At 58.3% G+C, this 15,837-nt stretch overlaps 1 protein-coding gene across 1 annotated transcript in view; it reads left to right on the top strand.

The window, feature by feature from the left end:
• MVB12B (multivesicular body subunit 12B) overlaps window positions 1–15,837 on the top strand; it is a 176,237-nt gene that overhangs the window by 146,523 nt on the left and 13,877 nt on the right. The window contains exons 8-9 of the mRNA XM_062207527.1: window positions 12,556–12,611; window positions 14,820–14,879. Coding sequence (XP_062063511.1) covers window positions 12,556–12,611; window positions 14,820–14,879 — 116 coding nt within the window. The remainder of the gene's footprint in view (window positions 1–12,555; window positions 12,612–14,819; window positions 14,880–15,837) is intronic.

Here is a 15,837-nt window from a genome sequence, read left to right as displayed (position 1 = left end):
TTCGAGTGATGCCAGCAGGCTGCTATTACCAAATCCTGAGGTTGAGCTCAGACCGCAGCTGGAGCGGCCCAGTGGTTCATGTTGGGCGCTGCGGAGTTCTGCAGGCGCGCGCCGGGTACAGGAGGTGGACGTGACAGGGCCAGGCAGAGATGGGCGGCAGCCGCCCACCTGTTCCCCTTGATGGACCGACAGAGCGAAGCAGCCTACACTGAGAGGATGCGTCTTGGTGGCATCTCTTTGTTTGTTTAAGGATTTATGTGCTTCTATTTGGAAGACAGAAGTAGAGAGAGAGAGGTCTTCCACCACTGGTTTACTCCCCAGGTGGCTGTGACCAGAAGCCTGGAACTCCGTCCAGGTCCCCCACGTGAGTGGCAGGGGCCCAGGCATTCTGCTTTCCCAGGCCAGAAGCAGAACAGCCGGAATGTGCGCCTACGGAACGCTGGCATCGGCTTAACCCTCTGCACCACGACGCTGGCCCCTGTGGTGGACCTTTTAAAGGTTAACATTGAATCTGAAATCTGGGCAGTGTGGCACTGTCCTCGGTGAGCCCAGAGATCAGGCAGGGGCCGACCTGCCCAGGTATCCCCAGATCAAAGGGAAAGGCAGGTGGGTCTCCAGTGCTGTCTTGGGCTGCTCCTTCATCCTCACAGCACCACGATCCACAGCCCATGTCCCCTGTACCGGAGCTCAGGGGCAGAGGAACTCTTTCCTAGGGAAAGGAGTCCCGATAGGCACAGCTGGTTGGAAACGCACCTCCATACAGGTCTGGCCTGGGAGTGCTGTGCCTGGCCCAGCCACAAGTGTAGCCTGGGGTCTCCCTCCCGGGTGCATCCAGAGAGGACCATCAGCAGTCCACCTCAGCTACATGTTGCCAGTCTAGCGACACCAGGGGGAAGACAGCCAGGTGTTTGGTTTTGATCCGGGCAGTCCAGTATTTGAGCTTTCTGTAGTGTTGAGAACTCCAGGAGAAGGGAGTTTTGTTTGTTAGGTGATGGCCTGCTTGGTCCTAATGCACTCGGGCGGTGCTGTCTTCATCCAGTGAGAGTTGTGGCTCTGCAGCAGATGGCTCCGTATTTGGCCCCTGCCTGTATCGCTGTGACTGGTCTTCGGGAATCCAGACCTGGTGGCTCTGGGGAGACGGGTCTGGGGCCCTCACAGCCTCTCCCTTCGGGGCTCACCTCTGAGGCGGTCAGCTTCAATTCTCGCATTCACCCGCGTGTTCACATCCCAGGGAACTTGGTCCCGCTAACCAGGGTCCAACTTCTCAGTGCCACGGAACTAAGGTGCCCCATTCTGTGCTATTTTTGTTAGCCTGTTGGCCAGTCTCAGGTAAAATTGCTCATGAAGTCAGACCTTTCCAGTTTGCCCGGCTGTCCTGCTGTCTCGTGGCTGTAAGCACTCGGCAGATAAATGAGTAATAGTCAAGGGATCAATGGAAGGAGTGGGAATGGCCCCTTTCCCAGAGCCACAGAGATTTCCCGTTGCAAAACAGCTTTTCCATCGAGAGGCCCCACCACCCGCGGGCCTTGGGCTAACATGGTTCCCCCACGGAGCTCATGGGGGGAGGGGTTGGGACAGAACAGTAGAGCTCCGGCTGCCAAATGGCAGCCCAGAGGTAATGTTCCCAGCTTCAGGGGTTCACAAGAAGACAGTAGCGGTGTGCTCCCCGGGCAGAGCCCACAGCAAGCCGGAGGTGCCGCGTGCACACACACACTTCGCAGCGGGAGATGGGCGGCAGGTTGGGGTGGTGGAGCTGGAGGTGCTGGGAGCAGGGTGCAGAGGGGAGGAGGGTGGCTGGGGTGCACGCAGCCAGCAAGCCTGTGAGGCCTGGACACCACCTGAGAGCTCTAGGAAGCTTTAGAAGGCTTTGGGTAAAGGAACGACACGGTGGAAACGAACTCCGGAGGTGGCTGGGTGGGGCCTTTGTGTGTGGCCCATCCCCCTGGGAGAGCATCACACCTCTTCACCCCGTGGAGCCTTCAGTCCCTTCCCAGCCTTCTTCCATGTTCTGCTCTGGAGCTCATGTGACTGTTCTCGGCACAAAGGGAGGTGCCACCACCTTGTCCTTTATCTAGTGGGAGGCAGTGTGCTCAGCTGTGGTCCCAGCTCGGTGGCCGCTTCCTGCTGAGTGTCCAGCTCCTTCCTGGTAGATGGTGTGACCCCTTGCCAGGCGGTCACAGGTGCCTGGGAGAGGCCAGCAGGTGCTCCCCTGCGTGGACCCTCCCTGCTCCCACATGCTGCAGAGTGGGATGGTCAGTCCTGGCGCCAGAGGCTCCGAGAGCCCTCGCTTCCTGCCCTGTGCCCTGGGGAGGAGAGGGAAGGTGCCTGGCTCGGGACCTACCCTTACCTTTGCATCCGACTTTCGCGGAGCTGTTTTGAGTAAGCTTGGGTGAGGCTGACAGAAGTCAGCTGGGAGCCGTGATGTCCCAGGCGACTTGCCGGGGTTTATAAGTTGCCCCCAGGCTGTCCAGTCACCCACATTTATTTAATGCTTGTGGTGACTCCTGCCAGGTGTGTGACTGACGGATGTCAGAGCTGGACTTCAGATACCACCTCGCTCAGGGCTGCTGAGGCGCTGAGTTGAGTCCTCTGGGAGCTGGACAAACACAGATGCCCAGAGCCCCCTGGGACATGGTTTTGAGCACGAGGGGGAGAAGGCGCTGGCACAGCCCAACCCTCTTGCCCACAAATGGGAACGGTGAGACCCGACTGAGCCGCGCATGGGTCCCCTGACTCCAAGGCCAGTCCTTGTCTCCTTGTTTATTCGATAGCTACATTTTGGCCTCCTGTTCTATGCTAAGCACTGTCCGGGGAGCTGAGGACATGGCCACCCTGGAGTCTGTCCTGGGTGATGGAGTCTGGGGCACTGGGAGCAGTGAGGATGCTCCCCCCCAGCCTTTGTGTCGGCATGGTGGTGACGGCAGCATAGCGAGCGCAGTGGCGTGCACTTGCCAAGCAATAGATTTCTGAACCCTCGCAGCTCCCCTGGAATAACCAGCCCCATTTACAGAGGCTCAGAAAGTGGGCTCTGCAGTGCTGAGCCCCTGCTGGGCAGGCCTGGGATCTGAACTCAAGGCTGTGTGACACCCATGCTCTTGCCATTAGCTCTCTTTGTTTAAGGCAGCCAATATAAAGGAGATGGCAGTGCCTGGAAAAATCTGTGTGAATTTCCTCTCAAAGATGCAACCCCTCCATTAGTTGATTCTTACTGTATAACAAACCACCCTAAAGCTGAGAGCTTAATACAGCCCGCGTTTGTCATGTCTCCCAGTGCTGTGGGTCAGCAGGTGTTATTCCTGTCTGGATCGGCCTGCCTGGGCTAGCTGGCCTGGGCTGGCCATCGGCAGGCTGGTTGTCGAGGGCGGCCGCAGCTGAGACCTCTCACCTCTGCTTCACGTGCTATCTCATGCCCCAGGAGGCCGTCTGGGCTTCCGCACGTGCTCATGCCTGGTGCACACGAACTTTTAAGTTTCTGCCAGTGTCACGTTTGCTCCTGTTCCTTAAGCTGAAGCAAGTAACACAGCCAGGCCCAGATCCAAAGGGTGGAGGAACAGAAGAAAGTGACAAAACCTGTCACAGAGGGACACACGTACAAGCGTTGGGGGGATCTGCGCCCATTTGCACGGGCCCCACCCGCATCCAGAGAAGCCACTGGTCCCCGCAGCAGTATTCGTGGTCCCCGAGTTGTCAGGAGGAAGAGGCTGACGTGCGGTTCACATTCTGGAACACTCCCCCTGGTGCCCTATACAGAGACCTCCTAACCGCGTAAATCTGCTGGTGGTGGGACTTCTGTGGAAGACTGGGTGCCGGCCCCAGGAGGGGCACAATAGCCTTGTACATCACCTCCCCTGGGGCCGTCAGAGTCGGAGGTGTGAGGACCCCCAGGCATCGGTCTCCGCTTCCACGTCAGCATCTTGTGCTTCGCCAGACGCCCTCAGTGAGGGCTTGCTCGCTGGCCCCTGACCATGAGATGACCGTTACTCCGGGCAGGATTGCCCCCGAAATGGCGTGTGACACCCTCAGCACATCATAGTGGGAGGCCCAAGCTGTTGGCCTGGCCCTGGGGTGCGCTGTGTGTGTGAAGTCAGCCTTGCAGGAGGTGTTGGTCAGCTTCTGTCGGTGTGGGGTTGCCGTTTCCCCCTTGATATTTTTTTTTTAATTTTTTTTTTTTTTGGACAGGCAGAGTTAGAGACAGAGAAAAAGGTCTTCCTTCCGTTGGTTCACCCCCCAAATGGCTGCTATGGCCAGCGCGCAGTGCTGATCTGAAGCCAGGAGCCAGGTGCTTCTTCCTGGTCTCCCATGCGGGTGCAGGGCCCAAGCACTTGGGCCATCCTCCACTGCCTTCCCAGGCCCCAGCAGAGAGCTGGACTGGAAGAGGAGCAGCCAGGACACAAACCAGGGTGCCGGCACCGCAGGTGGAGGATTAGCCTAGTGAGCCGCGGCGCCGGCCTCCCCCTTGATATTAATAAGTGATTTGTGGGAGATACCTGAAGACGATGTGAGTGGCCTGTTCCTCATCAGATTTTCACCTGCCAGTGTTCACGTCCACTGATAGCTTTAACTCCATCCTTCCTTCATGGCTCATTAATTGGCGGCTTACGGAAGCGCTTTGTCATCCCCAGTTCACCGGTCTAGTCTGATTGGTGCAGCCCCTTTACTCTGATGCTGACCCCCATCCCATGTTCAGGCTAGCTGCTGGGTCCCCTTGCTGTGCGCCTGCGACTCTTTGGGAGCGCCCTTATCCCTGCACAGCAAGGTGCCCCTGGCTTGTTTCCCTGACAGCCGTGAATTAGCGGCTTCTCCAGAGGCCCCTGTTGCCTTCATAGGAGGGTGTTAGAAACCCAAACCTGCGGGCTAGGTGCGCTCAACTGCTCCCGAGGGGTCTGCTTCTAGACGTTCGACGGAGAGAAAGCATACACACCTGTCTGTGTGCTCATCTGTGTAAATGTGTTGTATTCATACAGAAATCTGCGTGTTAAAACCAACTTTACACTAATACCTCTGGTTTTGGTCCAACATCACCGTGTATTCTGATCTTCCATTGTTTTTGCCAATTCTTCTTCCTCAACTTAAGCAATGAAAGTTAGCATTTGTCAGCTCTATCCTGGGCCTGCCTCTCTTAAATCTCACCAGGTTTTCTTCCAGAATATTTCATCCTCTCTCATGACCTCAATTACCACCAAACCGGTAGTTTCTGGGCTCTCCTACCCCACCTCCAGGTCCAGTTTCTGAGTTTCCATCTGAAACAGGCAGTCTGTGATCCTGGTCATGTTCCAGCCGGAACAGACCAGTGTTCCCTCCTGGGTGGGGACCCAGTGCAGAGCAATGGAGTCCACTCACAGCCTCAGCCCTGCTGCTCCCCCACATAGGTCCCCGCACCCCCATTCTCCCAGCTGCTTATGTCAGGTCCTGAAGTCACCCTGACTCCTCTCAGCCCCTCTGCAGCCAGCGGCCAGGTCTCCTCCATCTGCATCCCGCCTGTACCACCACCTGATTGCCGGCAGAACCCCCTCCCTCCAGCCCGCAGCCACTCACCTGCTAGGGACACAGCTGTAAGGTACAAGTCTGACCCGGTCACCCCAGGGACCTTATGATGGCCTCGGGCCACCACAGTGGCTCTTAGGGCTCCTTAGAGCCAGCCAGGTTTCTCTGCACCCTATTTCTTTCTTTCTTTTTTAATATGAATCAATACGTGACTTTAATAGAAAAAATCTAGAATTAATAATGGCCAGAGATAGCTTCGAATTAAGATATGTCAGAAATGTCTTATTTGCTGCAACGAGTTTGATACTAATGTTAAATGTGCATCATATAGGAGAAGAAAAAGTAATTTTGTCTCTACTCCTCTGACAGTTTAGTTGTGACAGACCCTATAACAAAAGAAAGATTAACAGAAAAATAATCCAGTGTTTATTAGCCTATACAATGGGTCTTCAAAAAGTCTATGACAAATGCATATTATGGAAAAAAACTATGCATGAATTTAAATTTTTCCCTCCCAGAGTCATTTAAAATTACTTTCATTTTTATTTTTGGTTTTTTTGGACAGTGGAGACACACACACACAACAGATGAGTGAGATCTTCCATCCACTGGCTGGCTTCCCAAATGCCCACAGCAGCCAGGGCTGGGCCCGCCGTGGCCAGGGGCAAGAATCGATCTGGGTCTCCTGTGGGTGTCGGGGACCTAAGTACCTGAGTCCTCATGTCCTGCCTCCTTGGTCTGCACTGTATTTCTGTACAGCTGTCAGGGAGACTGAGATGGAGCTGTAGGTGCCGACATGGAGGGCTCGCTCCCAGTTAAGTGAAAACTAAAATGCAAAATGGTTATGCTGCAATGCTGTTTTTATTGGAAACATAAACATGCAAAACAAAATTCTGTATTTCTTCTGTATGGCAGAAGAAATATGTATAGGCAGGTGCATAGGAAACAGGCTGGGCAGGGAGTCCTAGGACTGCACCAACCACGTGAGGGCAGCCCTGGTGCGGGGGCTCCGGAGTTGGGGGAGGGGCGCTTCCGGTTAACCTCAGCTGTCCTGGGGGAGTGGCTCCTGAGCAAATGCACCCATGTATTGAAGTATAACAAAAATACAGCTGAAAGTTCCAGGTGAGTTAGTCTTAGTCTCGAGGTGGTCCCTCTTCCTGCCCAGGTCCCCTGCCCTGCAGGTGAGTGGTTGTGTCCAGGGCTGGGCCAGCGGGGCAGTCTGCACCTGCCAGGCTGTACCAGGCCTTTGCCTTCAGTAACGTGACAGTGGCTGTGGACTGCATTGCCCTCCCAAGGGTGTCACTCCTGGGCCTCTTGTTCTGTATTTACAAAGCCAGCTTTGTTCTCTGAGGGCAGCCGCTATGGACGCTGACCCAGGGGGCGGGGTGCCCCTCCTTACCCACTGTGGTGAGCTACATCTTTTTCTTTTTTCTTATTTATTTGACAGGTAGAGTTAGTGAGACAGAGAGAAAGGTCTTCCTTCCATTGGTTCACCCCCCAAATGGCCGCTACGGCCAGAGCTACGCCAATCCGAAGCCAGGAGCCAGGTGTTTCCTCCTGGTCTCCCGTGCGGGTGCAGGGCCCAAGCACTTGGGCCATCCTCTGCTGCCTTCCCGGGCCACAGCAGAGAGCTGGACTGGAAGAGGAGCAACCGGGACTAGAACCCGGTGCCCATATGGGATGCTGACACCGCAGGCGGAGGATTAACCAAGTAAGCCAGGGCACCGGCCCCAGTGAGCTACATCTTGACCTGGAGCACGAAGCAGCTGGGCTCTGCCCCAGGTCACCCAGTGTTTATAAAGTTAACGGCCTCTCTTCAGAGGAGCAAGTGTCCCAGCAGCACATCCTGCAGCCTCCTGGGTGTGGCACGTGGGACATCCACACCCTGTGGCCCGAGACCTCCTGCCCTCCCTACTCCAGCCCCCACGTCCCACCGCAGTGTCTGCAGCAGACTCCATGAGGCCCTGGGAAAGGAGGCAGTGGGAGGGCCCGGCACCCTGGGTTTCTCCCAGGACACTGTGGGTGCAGAGTGAGGAAGCGGCAGGGACAGTCAGGAGGTCTTCCTAGAGACGGGGGCTGAGGGTGATCTGGTGTGTGATCCAGAACCCCGGAGACCCGCCTGTGTTGTGGAAGCTCCTGGATTCTGAGAGTGTGGCAAATAACCCGCTGCCCAGGAGCCTTCTCCTCCCCTTGTTCTAGGGACTCTCCCAGGGACATCAGGCAGCCTGGACGCAGCTTGTGCGCCGCTCCCAAGTTGTGCATGACTTGCGTGATGGGTGCCAGGGGAAGCCATGGCTGGGGCCAGGAGCCTCTGGGTTGGGACACTCAGCCCAGGGCCCCCTCGATCAGTGTGGCCGCACTCACATCTTCACGTGGAAGCAGGCTGAGGTGTGGGTGGAGGGCGTCCTGTGCAGAGCCGTGGTACCAGCAGTGGTAACTGCACGGCTAGCTCGCACCTGGAGCCTCCCGTTTCTGTCTCAGGTAAACTTCTGGGCAGCGCAGGTGTGCCTGTTTCCTCTCCTCTGCGGCCGAGAAGAAAGGCTGGGAGAGGTCAGTGCTCGCTGCTGTCCACACAGAGTCGGAGGTGGGGCCTGGGCTGAATGCCTTATGTGAACCAACAGCTGCTTGCTGTAAAAGTCATTCTCTGGGGCGGGGTGGACGTTGGCGCAGCTGCGAAGCCATCGCTTGCCCACATCCTGCATCACAGTCCTGGCGACTCTGCTTCCGCCCCAGCTTCCTGCTGCCGTGCATCCTGGAGCCCAAGTACTCGAGTGCCCCAGGGTGGACGTCGGGGCTCCTGGCCTCAGCCTAACCCAGCCCTGGGGAGTGCATCAGCAGATAGAAGGCCTCTGTCTCTCTCTGCCTCTGCCTTTCAAATAAAACTGAAAATTCGTTTTTTAAATCCTCTCCTGAGCGACCACAGGCTGTTTCGTTCTGCTCCATCCCGTGCTGCAGGGCCTGGTTACCCTCCTTGGGCAGATGGAAATCTGCCTGGGAGGCTAAGTGACTTGCCCAGAGCCACATGGCTGTGTCTGATGCTGGCCCCTGAGCGGAGCGAGTACCCTCCCCGCCACAGTGCCACATGCGTGGAGCTCGTGAGGCTCCGGCGGTGGCTGATAGATCACTGCTTTCGGCTTGTGAATCAGGTGGCAAAACACATTACTTCAGGGCTGTAGGAGGCAGCTGTGGGCCTTGTGTGAGCCCAGTTGGGGTGTCCCCGTGCAGGCAGCCCTGGCTGTGTCCACAAGGACCTTACCGGGACTGTCCCCAAGGTGCACTTGCCACAAGCAGAACCGGCTCTGTGCTGTGTTTTGCGGATGAGCCGAGAAATGGCCTTGAGATCTTTGGTTTGCCCATCACAGAGAGGGGCTTTCAGGGGGGTGGGGGGGGGGTTGCTGCTTACAGCTCCAAGTGCCATGCCAGGTGCACAGAGCGGGCAGCCTCCCACCACCCTGGTTGCATTGTTTTATTCAGAAAATGAGTGCCTGCCAGCAAGCCACATGGCTTGCTGTCGTGTCTGCGGGCACTTCTGGGGCACTGTTACTCGCCTTCACCTAACACCACTTGTCAGCCGTAAGCAGTGACGGTCCTGGTGCTGGCAACGGTGCTTTGTGAAAGCTGTGACGTCCTTTGCCACGCGAGTCTACGGCTCCCTGTATCAAGCCTGTTGAAATTAAATCCTGCATTGATTGGCACGTGTCCTTGCCCCGACTGCTCCTGAGCTGTTGGCAAGGGAAGGGGCTGGGCACCCTGAGCAGCTGTGGGTACCCCGGGGTTGATGGGTGCTCCCAGGTCCAGAGCTCTCAGGAGTTGCTCAGTGATGTCTTTGTGTTGAGCCCGACCAGGCCAAGGGTTGTGTTTGCTGGGGGTGGTCAAGAGGCGGCGCCGGGGACTGCCTCGGCAGTGAAACCACAGCTCCTATACAAGACGAGGAGCGGAGGCGGCAGGCCCCTCTTTTGCCAGACTTCCTTCCTGCCGAGCTGTCTATGCAAGCAGGAATCCAGTTTTATGTCCATGCAAATCGGGCTGCTTCCGGTCAGCTGGCCAAAAAAAAAAAAAATCACCCCTTTCCCTTCTTTAAAATAGGAGATGGGGTCAGTGCAGGAGATGAGAGCTTTGTTTCAACCTGGCAGAATCGGGAAGCATTCGCAGTCCCCCCGACTCGAGTGTCTGATTGTAAAAAGAGCAGCTGAGTGAGCTCATTGTTTCCCGGGTTTTTTCTTTAATGTATTTTACAAACACTCTGGCGACAGGCCTGACACGCTGATTTCTATGTACTCGCATTTGAGGTGGGGACTACAGCATTAATAACAGAGTTCCATGCATCATGCCATCTCTAAGCATGATCGTTATGATAAAGGGCATATACTTAATTACAGGCCTGCTTAATTACAGCTCTGTTGAAGCTCGTTTGTTTAGGAGAATGCTAATTGCGCCACGGAGCCCGTGGCACATCCTTGCTTGTATCCACTGGCTGCTGTTGGATGCGCAGATCAGCGTTTCGTTGAAACTCCCACCAGAAATTGAAAATTAGGAAAGAAACTAAAAGGAAGACAAAAGACCTGGCCCGGTCCTGAAGGGAGCCCATGCGTCACCAGGCCTCCCCCCAGAGCAGAAACCCGGGCTGCCCCTCAGCCCTCCCCGGGCCAGGGCCCCATCTCTCTTGTCCTAGTTCGCATCTTCTGCTCTCACAGCAGTATTCTGAGTGGGCTCAGATTCTCCCCATTTTACAGTCAGGGCAGCTGAGGCTCGCAGAGGAGAGGTGGCCTGCACCTGCACACACATTGCCAGCTGTTGAGCTGGAGTTAACAGCCCAGACCTGCAGAAGTCCCCAGCCCACCTCCCGTGCCACAGCCCCAGCAGCAGCTGGACTCTGGATTTGTGTCCTGGCTCCTCCTGAGCTCCCTGCTTCCTCCGAGCCTCAGTTTCCTCGGGTGTCAGTTGCAGGGAGGGCCGTCTGACACACTCATACCCCGTGTGGGCAGGAGACGGGGCTTGCTTCCATGTTGTTCCTCTGTAGAACTGGGCTGGGCAGGAATTTACCTCCCAGAGGCCTGGCGGAGCCTCTTCCTGGAGAGAGGACTTCAGGGCCCAGCAAGGCCACCTTCAGCTCCCGTGAGCAAAGGGCAGGGGACGCCCCTGCTCCTGGGTTGTGACGGTGGCTGGCAGACCTGGGAGCGCAGGGCAGCGGCAGCCACCCCAAGGAGGGCCAGCAGCAGTCAGATGCCGGTGAACGGCGAAGCCTCTGAGCTCCAGGAGTGAAGACGAGGCGCTGAGTCCTGCCGGGAAGGCAGGGAGCGAGGCGCGGACTCGCCTGCCCCGCGAGAAGCCAGCACGGACATGATTTACGGGCACTCTTTGGGAAATGTGAGGAATGAGTCACTGATCTTGAGAATTATGTCTGGCAATCCTCTAGATATTAAATATGGAAAGGCTGCCCAGATAAAGAGAGAAGTGGATGCCGTGGGGTTAGGAAGGGGAAGTCAGTGGCCCACAGACCAGCTTTCTGCCCCACCCACGAGAGTCCTCCCTAGGTGTGTGCCTGTGCCCCGGTCAGCAGGCCCTGCCCTGGGAGGCGGGGCTCTCACTGAGCCCCGCGTCACCTGTCCCACCCGGTTCCATCGCAGCCCTGAAAACGGCGGAACATTGGGTCGTCTTCTCCCACCTCGACCAGAGTCGCAGTCTCGCTGCACGTCCCGTCAAGCCGGGCGGAGCGCTGGGCTCTGAGCAGGCCGGGCGGCTCCTTCACCTTCCCAGTCTCCCTGAAGGCTGCCAAGGAGACGCTCGCACTCAGGGCACACGGAGAGCGGCTGCTCTGTGAGCCTGGACCAGGCCATAGCTCTGTAGCCTCAATAGTGGTGCCTCCGCCCTCGCTCGTTCCACTGTTGCCTGTCGTTCCAAGTCTCTTCCGTTCCCTCTGACACGGCTGGGTTTGGAGACAAACTGTGGGAATTTAGTAAATTCTGCCCATTAATGTGGCCCATGATCCCGACTTCTTGAGCTCTTACTGGAGTTCATTCCGCTATCCCGGTCAGAGGCCCTCCTGCCAGGTCTCTGGTAGCACCCCGCACCCGGGCCTGGGCAGCCGGGCGCAGACTCCCCTCGTCTTGACGTTTTCCAGCCGTATTTATCCCTCACGTCCACACGGATAGCAGGAGAAATCCTGCCAGCATCTTAGTCCATAGTCCGTGGGACACTGGGTTTTCTCCATTCGTGCGGTTTGGCCGACAGACGATCCCTGGCCCTGGGTGACCGCTTCTCGGCTCAGGAACCCCAGCTTCAGCCTTTGGGCCCTGCAGCCCGGCTCCCTCCCCTCTGTGAAAATCGTGGCTGTCCTGACCACGTGCCTCTTCTGTCCTGAGCTCCGAGACGGGCGTTCCCGGACATCTCCGTCTTGTGCTCAGGCGTGGCCCGAGTCGTCCTCTTGTCCCCTCCATGCTGGCCCAGGCAGGGGTGCACCGCCCCCCACTCTGCCTCTGCTCCCACATCTTAGGGACTGCTCCTCCCTCCCTCCCTCCCTCCCAAGAGGCCGCCTGTGGTGTGTTCCCCTCCAGATTCCCACTCTCTTCCCGAGCTTGGCCTTGGCAGGAAGGTTTTCCCTAAAGCCCACCTGGGCACGAGGAGGTGTGCAGTGCCAGTCCCTCGGTGCTCTCTACCTCCCCAGGGGGCCTGGGAGGGAGGGCGTGGGCAGCAGCCGAGAGAAGTAGTGTGGCCATGACCTCCTGTTACCTGTAACATCCAAGGTCATGGCCAGGATCCAGGCACAGCCAGCCCAACTGCCCAACTCTCTCCTCCAACATGGACTTCCCATGACCCCGACAGCCTAGGAGAGAACGTCTCGGCTCGGCTCCCGGGGGTTCTAGACCAGCCCTTCTGAGCTCTGGGAGCTCTCGTCTACATGTCCGCCTCCCCTCCCTGGAAGCAGGGTGTACCAGTTCTCACGCCGTAGCTGCCACTGCCCTGCGCTGGGCACCGGCCGACTCCAGCGGGTGACTCGCTCGAGCACTCGTGCTGGTGGCTGAGGTCACCGAGTGTCCACGGTGTCTTCACTGTCCCTCTTTTCTTTTGCAGCGATGGACGGCGTGCCTTTCATGATATCAGAAAAGTTTTCTTGCGTTCCAGAAAGTGTAAGTTTCAAGCGTGATTGCGCTTCCGTTTTGCTGCCCCCAGCCTGAAGCCCCCACCTTACTAGCTGTGCACACGGGGCTGTTCCGGGGGCCTCGCTCTGGGCACGTGCCTGCCTCTGCTCCCACTGGAAGCTGGACCCACTCGCCCCTCCCCCTCCGGCCGACAGCAGCGACTCCCGAGAGCTGGGGTGGGTGGTGCTCATCTGGGCCCCACTCGGAGCTGTACCCGCAGAGCCCCGGGAAGCGAGACGGGCGAGCCCTCCCATCGTGGCCCGGCTGTAAATTGAGCTGAACTTCACCTCATCAGCTCTGTGTATTCTCTGTTTTCCAAGCTCAGCTTTGTCATTTCTGCTCCACTTGGCGTGATGATGGCAGTTTCCTGCAGAGAGGAGGCTGTGCACCCTGCTCACTGCACAGTCCACTCCGGCTCGGGGGCCTCTGGCTGTGGGTCCCCGGCCCACGCCAGGCCAGCGCCAGCCCCGCAGCACATGTGAGCACAGAACGGAGGGCAGTGAGAGGAGCCCACCCTACATGTGGCACTGGGGTCTGTGTCCTGGGCTGCAGGCCGTGCCTGGCATTCCTGGGGCGCCCTGGACAGCAGGGGCCTCTCCCAGCAGTGCAGTCCAGGTTCTCGCCGGCTCCGTAGCCGCATTGCTGGCTTTTACCCTGGGGACGGTGCTTCGCGTAGCCAGTAAACACGAAGGCCCCAGTTTGGGCAAAACTGAAGAATCCCTCAGCGATTTTCCTGGAGCCAGCTTAACCAGCCGGCTCGTGATCCGACCCGCTCTGCGCGTCCCCTCGCGTGAAACATAATAGGCCCGTCTGGTAAGCAGCTTAATCTTGAAAATGCTCGTGACGTGGCACGTGGGGCTCGCGCAACTTCAGCAACTGCTCAGCCACGTTGCCATGGAGACACTGGCGCCTCTCCCACAGGCTCCCTGGGAGAGGCAGCTCTGTCCTGCTTACCGCTCCGGTTGGGAAAGTTGAGTGGAGTAGTTAGGAGATGGGCAGTACAGCAGCTGGACCCCTGCTGGGGCGCGGGCAGCACGGGCAGGCAGCCCTGTCCTCACCCCACTCAGACTGGCCGCACCACGAGAGCCACACTGTTTTGTGGCTACTGGCAGAGCAGCCCCAGGAGCCGAGTTTCTAATTCGGTGACCCTGTCCCAGGGTCGCCCTTGTGAGCGAGTGCTCCAGGGCCCTGCCGACCCAGCAAGTGCCCACGGCCATGCACTGGAGCCAAGCCCTGTGCCAAGCCCTTGCAAGCCCTTCTCCCATTTAAGCCCCCCACCCAGCCATGCCAGGAGCGCCTGCCCGCGCCCCTTTCTAGCAGGTGAGGACATGAGGAGGGCACTTGACCTGCGGCTAAGCCCCGTTTTGAACCCGGCTCCCTGGAGTCCAGAACCGAGCCCTTGGTACTGGCCGCACTGGAAGCTCCTGCCGATCGGGGCTGCTGCAGCGCGGGCCCAGGAGTGTCCCCGGAAGGCTCCTGGTCTCCACCTGCTCATCCCAGGCTGCTGGCCCCTCACTGGGCCCCTCTGGAAACAGAACACCAGGGTGCCTATAGACACACAGGGCCTACAGACGGGGCCCTATCCTCTGTGGACCTCAGCCTAGCCCCTGGGACCTGCAGCAAATTCTCACTGCCGTGTGCATTCGCTTTTTCACGCTGTTAAAAACCAGCGTTTCCAAACAGAGCACCTCCTCCCCATGAAACGGCAGTGCTTCCCACCCCCACCCCACCCCACCCCGCGCTAAGACACAGCGTGATCATTTCCCACCCCTACCGCTGTCCGCGCCTCAGTGATGGGCAGGAGCTTCCCTCAAAGACCCGGAGTTCCCCAGCTCCTTCCTTGGCTACCGCAGTCCCCCGTGAGAGACGCGGCAGTCAGGGCAGCCTCCCAGGAGAGCCAGGGCCACCACTGGCCCCGACTGCAGGAGGCAAGAGCAGACTTTGCCCGCACTGTCCCTTGCAGGGGGAAGAGAGGCCAAGCTGGTCGGCCCCGGGCTTAGCCACGGCCCTTCTGGGTGCCATAGCCACACGGCCGCCCCGTGGGCCAGCTTCCGGAAGCATGCTCCTCACCACGCCTTCCTCCCCTCACCATCACACCAAGAGTCTGGCCGCTGGTGCACTGGGGGGGGAGGTGCCGGCTGCAGGTGGTCCGAGGGCATCCTGCAGCCCTCTCAGAGGCGCCCCGGTCTGTTTCAGATGCAGCCCTTTGACCTCTTGGGAATCACTATCAAGTCTTTGGCAGAAATCGAAAAAGAGGTAAGAACCTGCCAGCGTCCAGGGGGCTGGCACCGCGGGGACACTTCCATCTCACTCTCGCCTCCTCCATACCAGGGAGCTCCTCACCTCCATCGTCTTTACGACCTTCAGGTGCATACAGCACCTGCCTCCTCTAAGCACGAAGGTTTCAGGTGGCAGATGGAGCAGGCGACTCCGCCCCGTGGTTTCGGATGCGTTGGCGGGGGCCGGGGGAGGGTGCTGGCGTGCTCTCCTTCCCCCCTCGTTCACTCATACTGTTCACCACCAGGAGAGGCTTGGGGATACAGAGGGAGGGCCGGCGTGCATCCCCCGCACCTGACTAGTTGGACCCCTATGGCAGCCTGGTTCGAGAGAGCTCAGCAGCTTAAAGCGGTCCCAGGCCACAGTGCAGGCGACAGGACGGTGAGGGGAGACCCAGGGTGGCGCCTGCAAGACCCCCGCCCCCACCAGGCGCTGCAGAGCGTGGGGTCACTGCTGGGCAGTTGGCTCCCTTCAGAAAGCACGTTTGTCTCCGAGGTGGAAGTGGTGCATCCATTTCGGTATTCCCAGCTCTTTGGGGTTTCCTCCTGCGTGCCAGCTAGCAGAAGCAGGTTGCATTCCTGAAAGATGGCTGAAATCAAGGAACATTGAATCAGTGTAGTACAACAGATCCTAAAGCTGTCACCGCCAAGACAAGGCAAAGAAGTCCCCCCTTGTCTTTGACTTCCGGTAAGTTGGAGAAGCCAGCCTGATCGCCAGCTATTGGTTTTCGCTCGTTTTGGGCTGTTTTTTGTTGTGTTGTTTCGTTTGCATAACTTGTGGTGGGGAATGGAGGCCACATGAGGCACACAGCTGGGCGCCGTGGTGTGAGGCGGCCCTGGCTGTGGACTCCGCCCCATGTGGGGTCCAGGGCCAGCAAGTCCCAGCTGCAGGCAGGGAAATGGCCACATAGGGACCCACTAGGGAGAGATGGGCACCT

Source organism: Lepus europaeus, chromosome 12 (assembly GCF_033115175.1).
Source record: "Lepus europaeus isolate LE1 chromosome 12, mLepTim1.pri, whole genome shotgun sequence".
NCBI classification, from domain to species: domain Eukaryota; kingdom Metazoa; phylum Chordata; class Mammalia; order Lagomorpha; family Leporidae; genus Lepus; species Lepus europaeus.
Note: the sequence above shows the minus strand (reverse complement) of the source record. Positions and strands in the feature narration are given on the sequence as shown.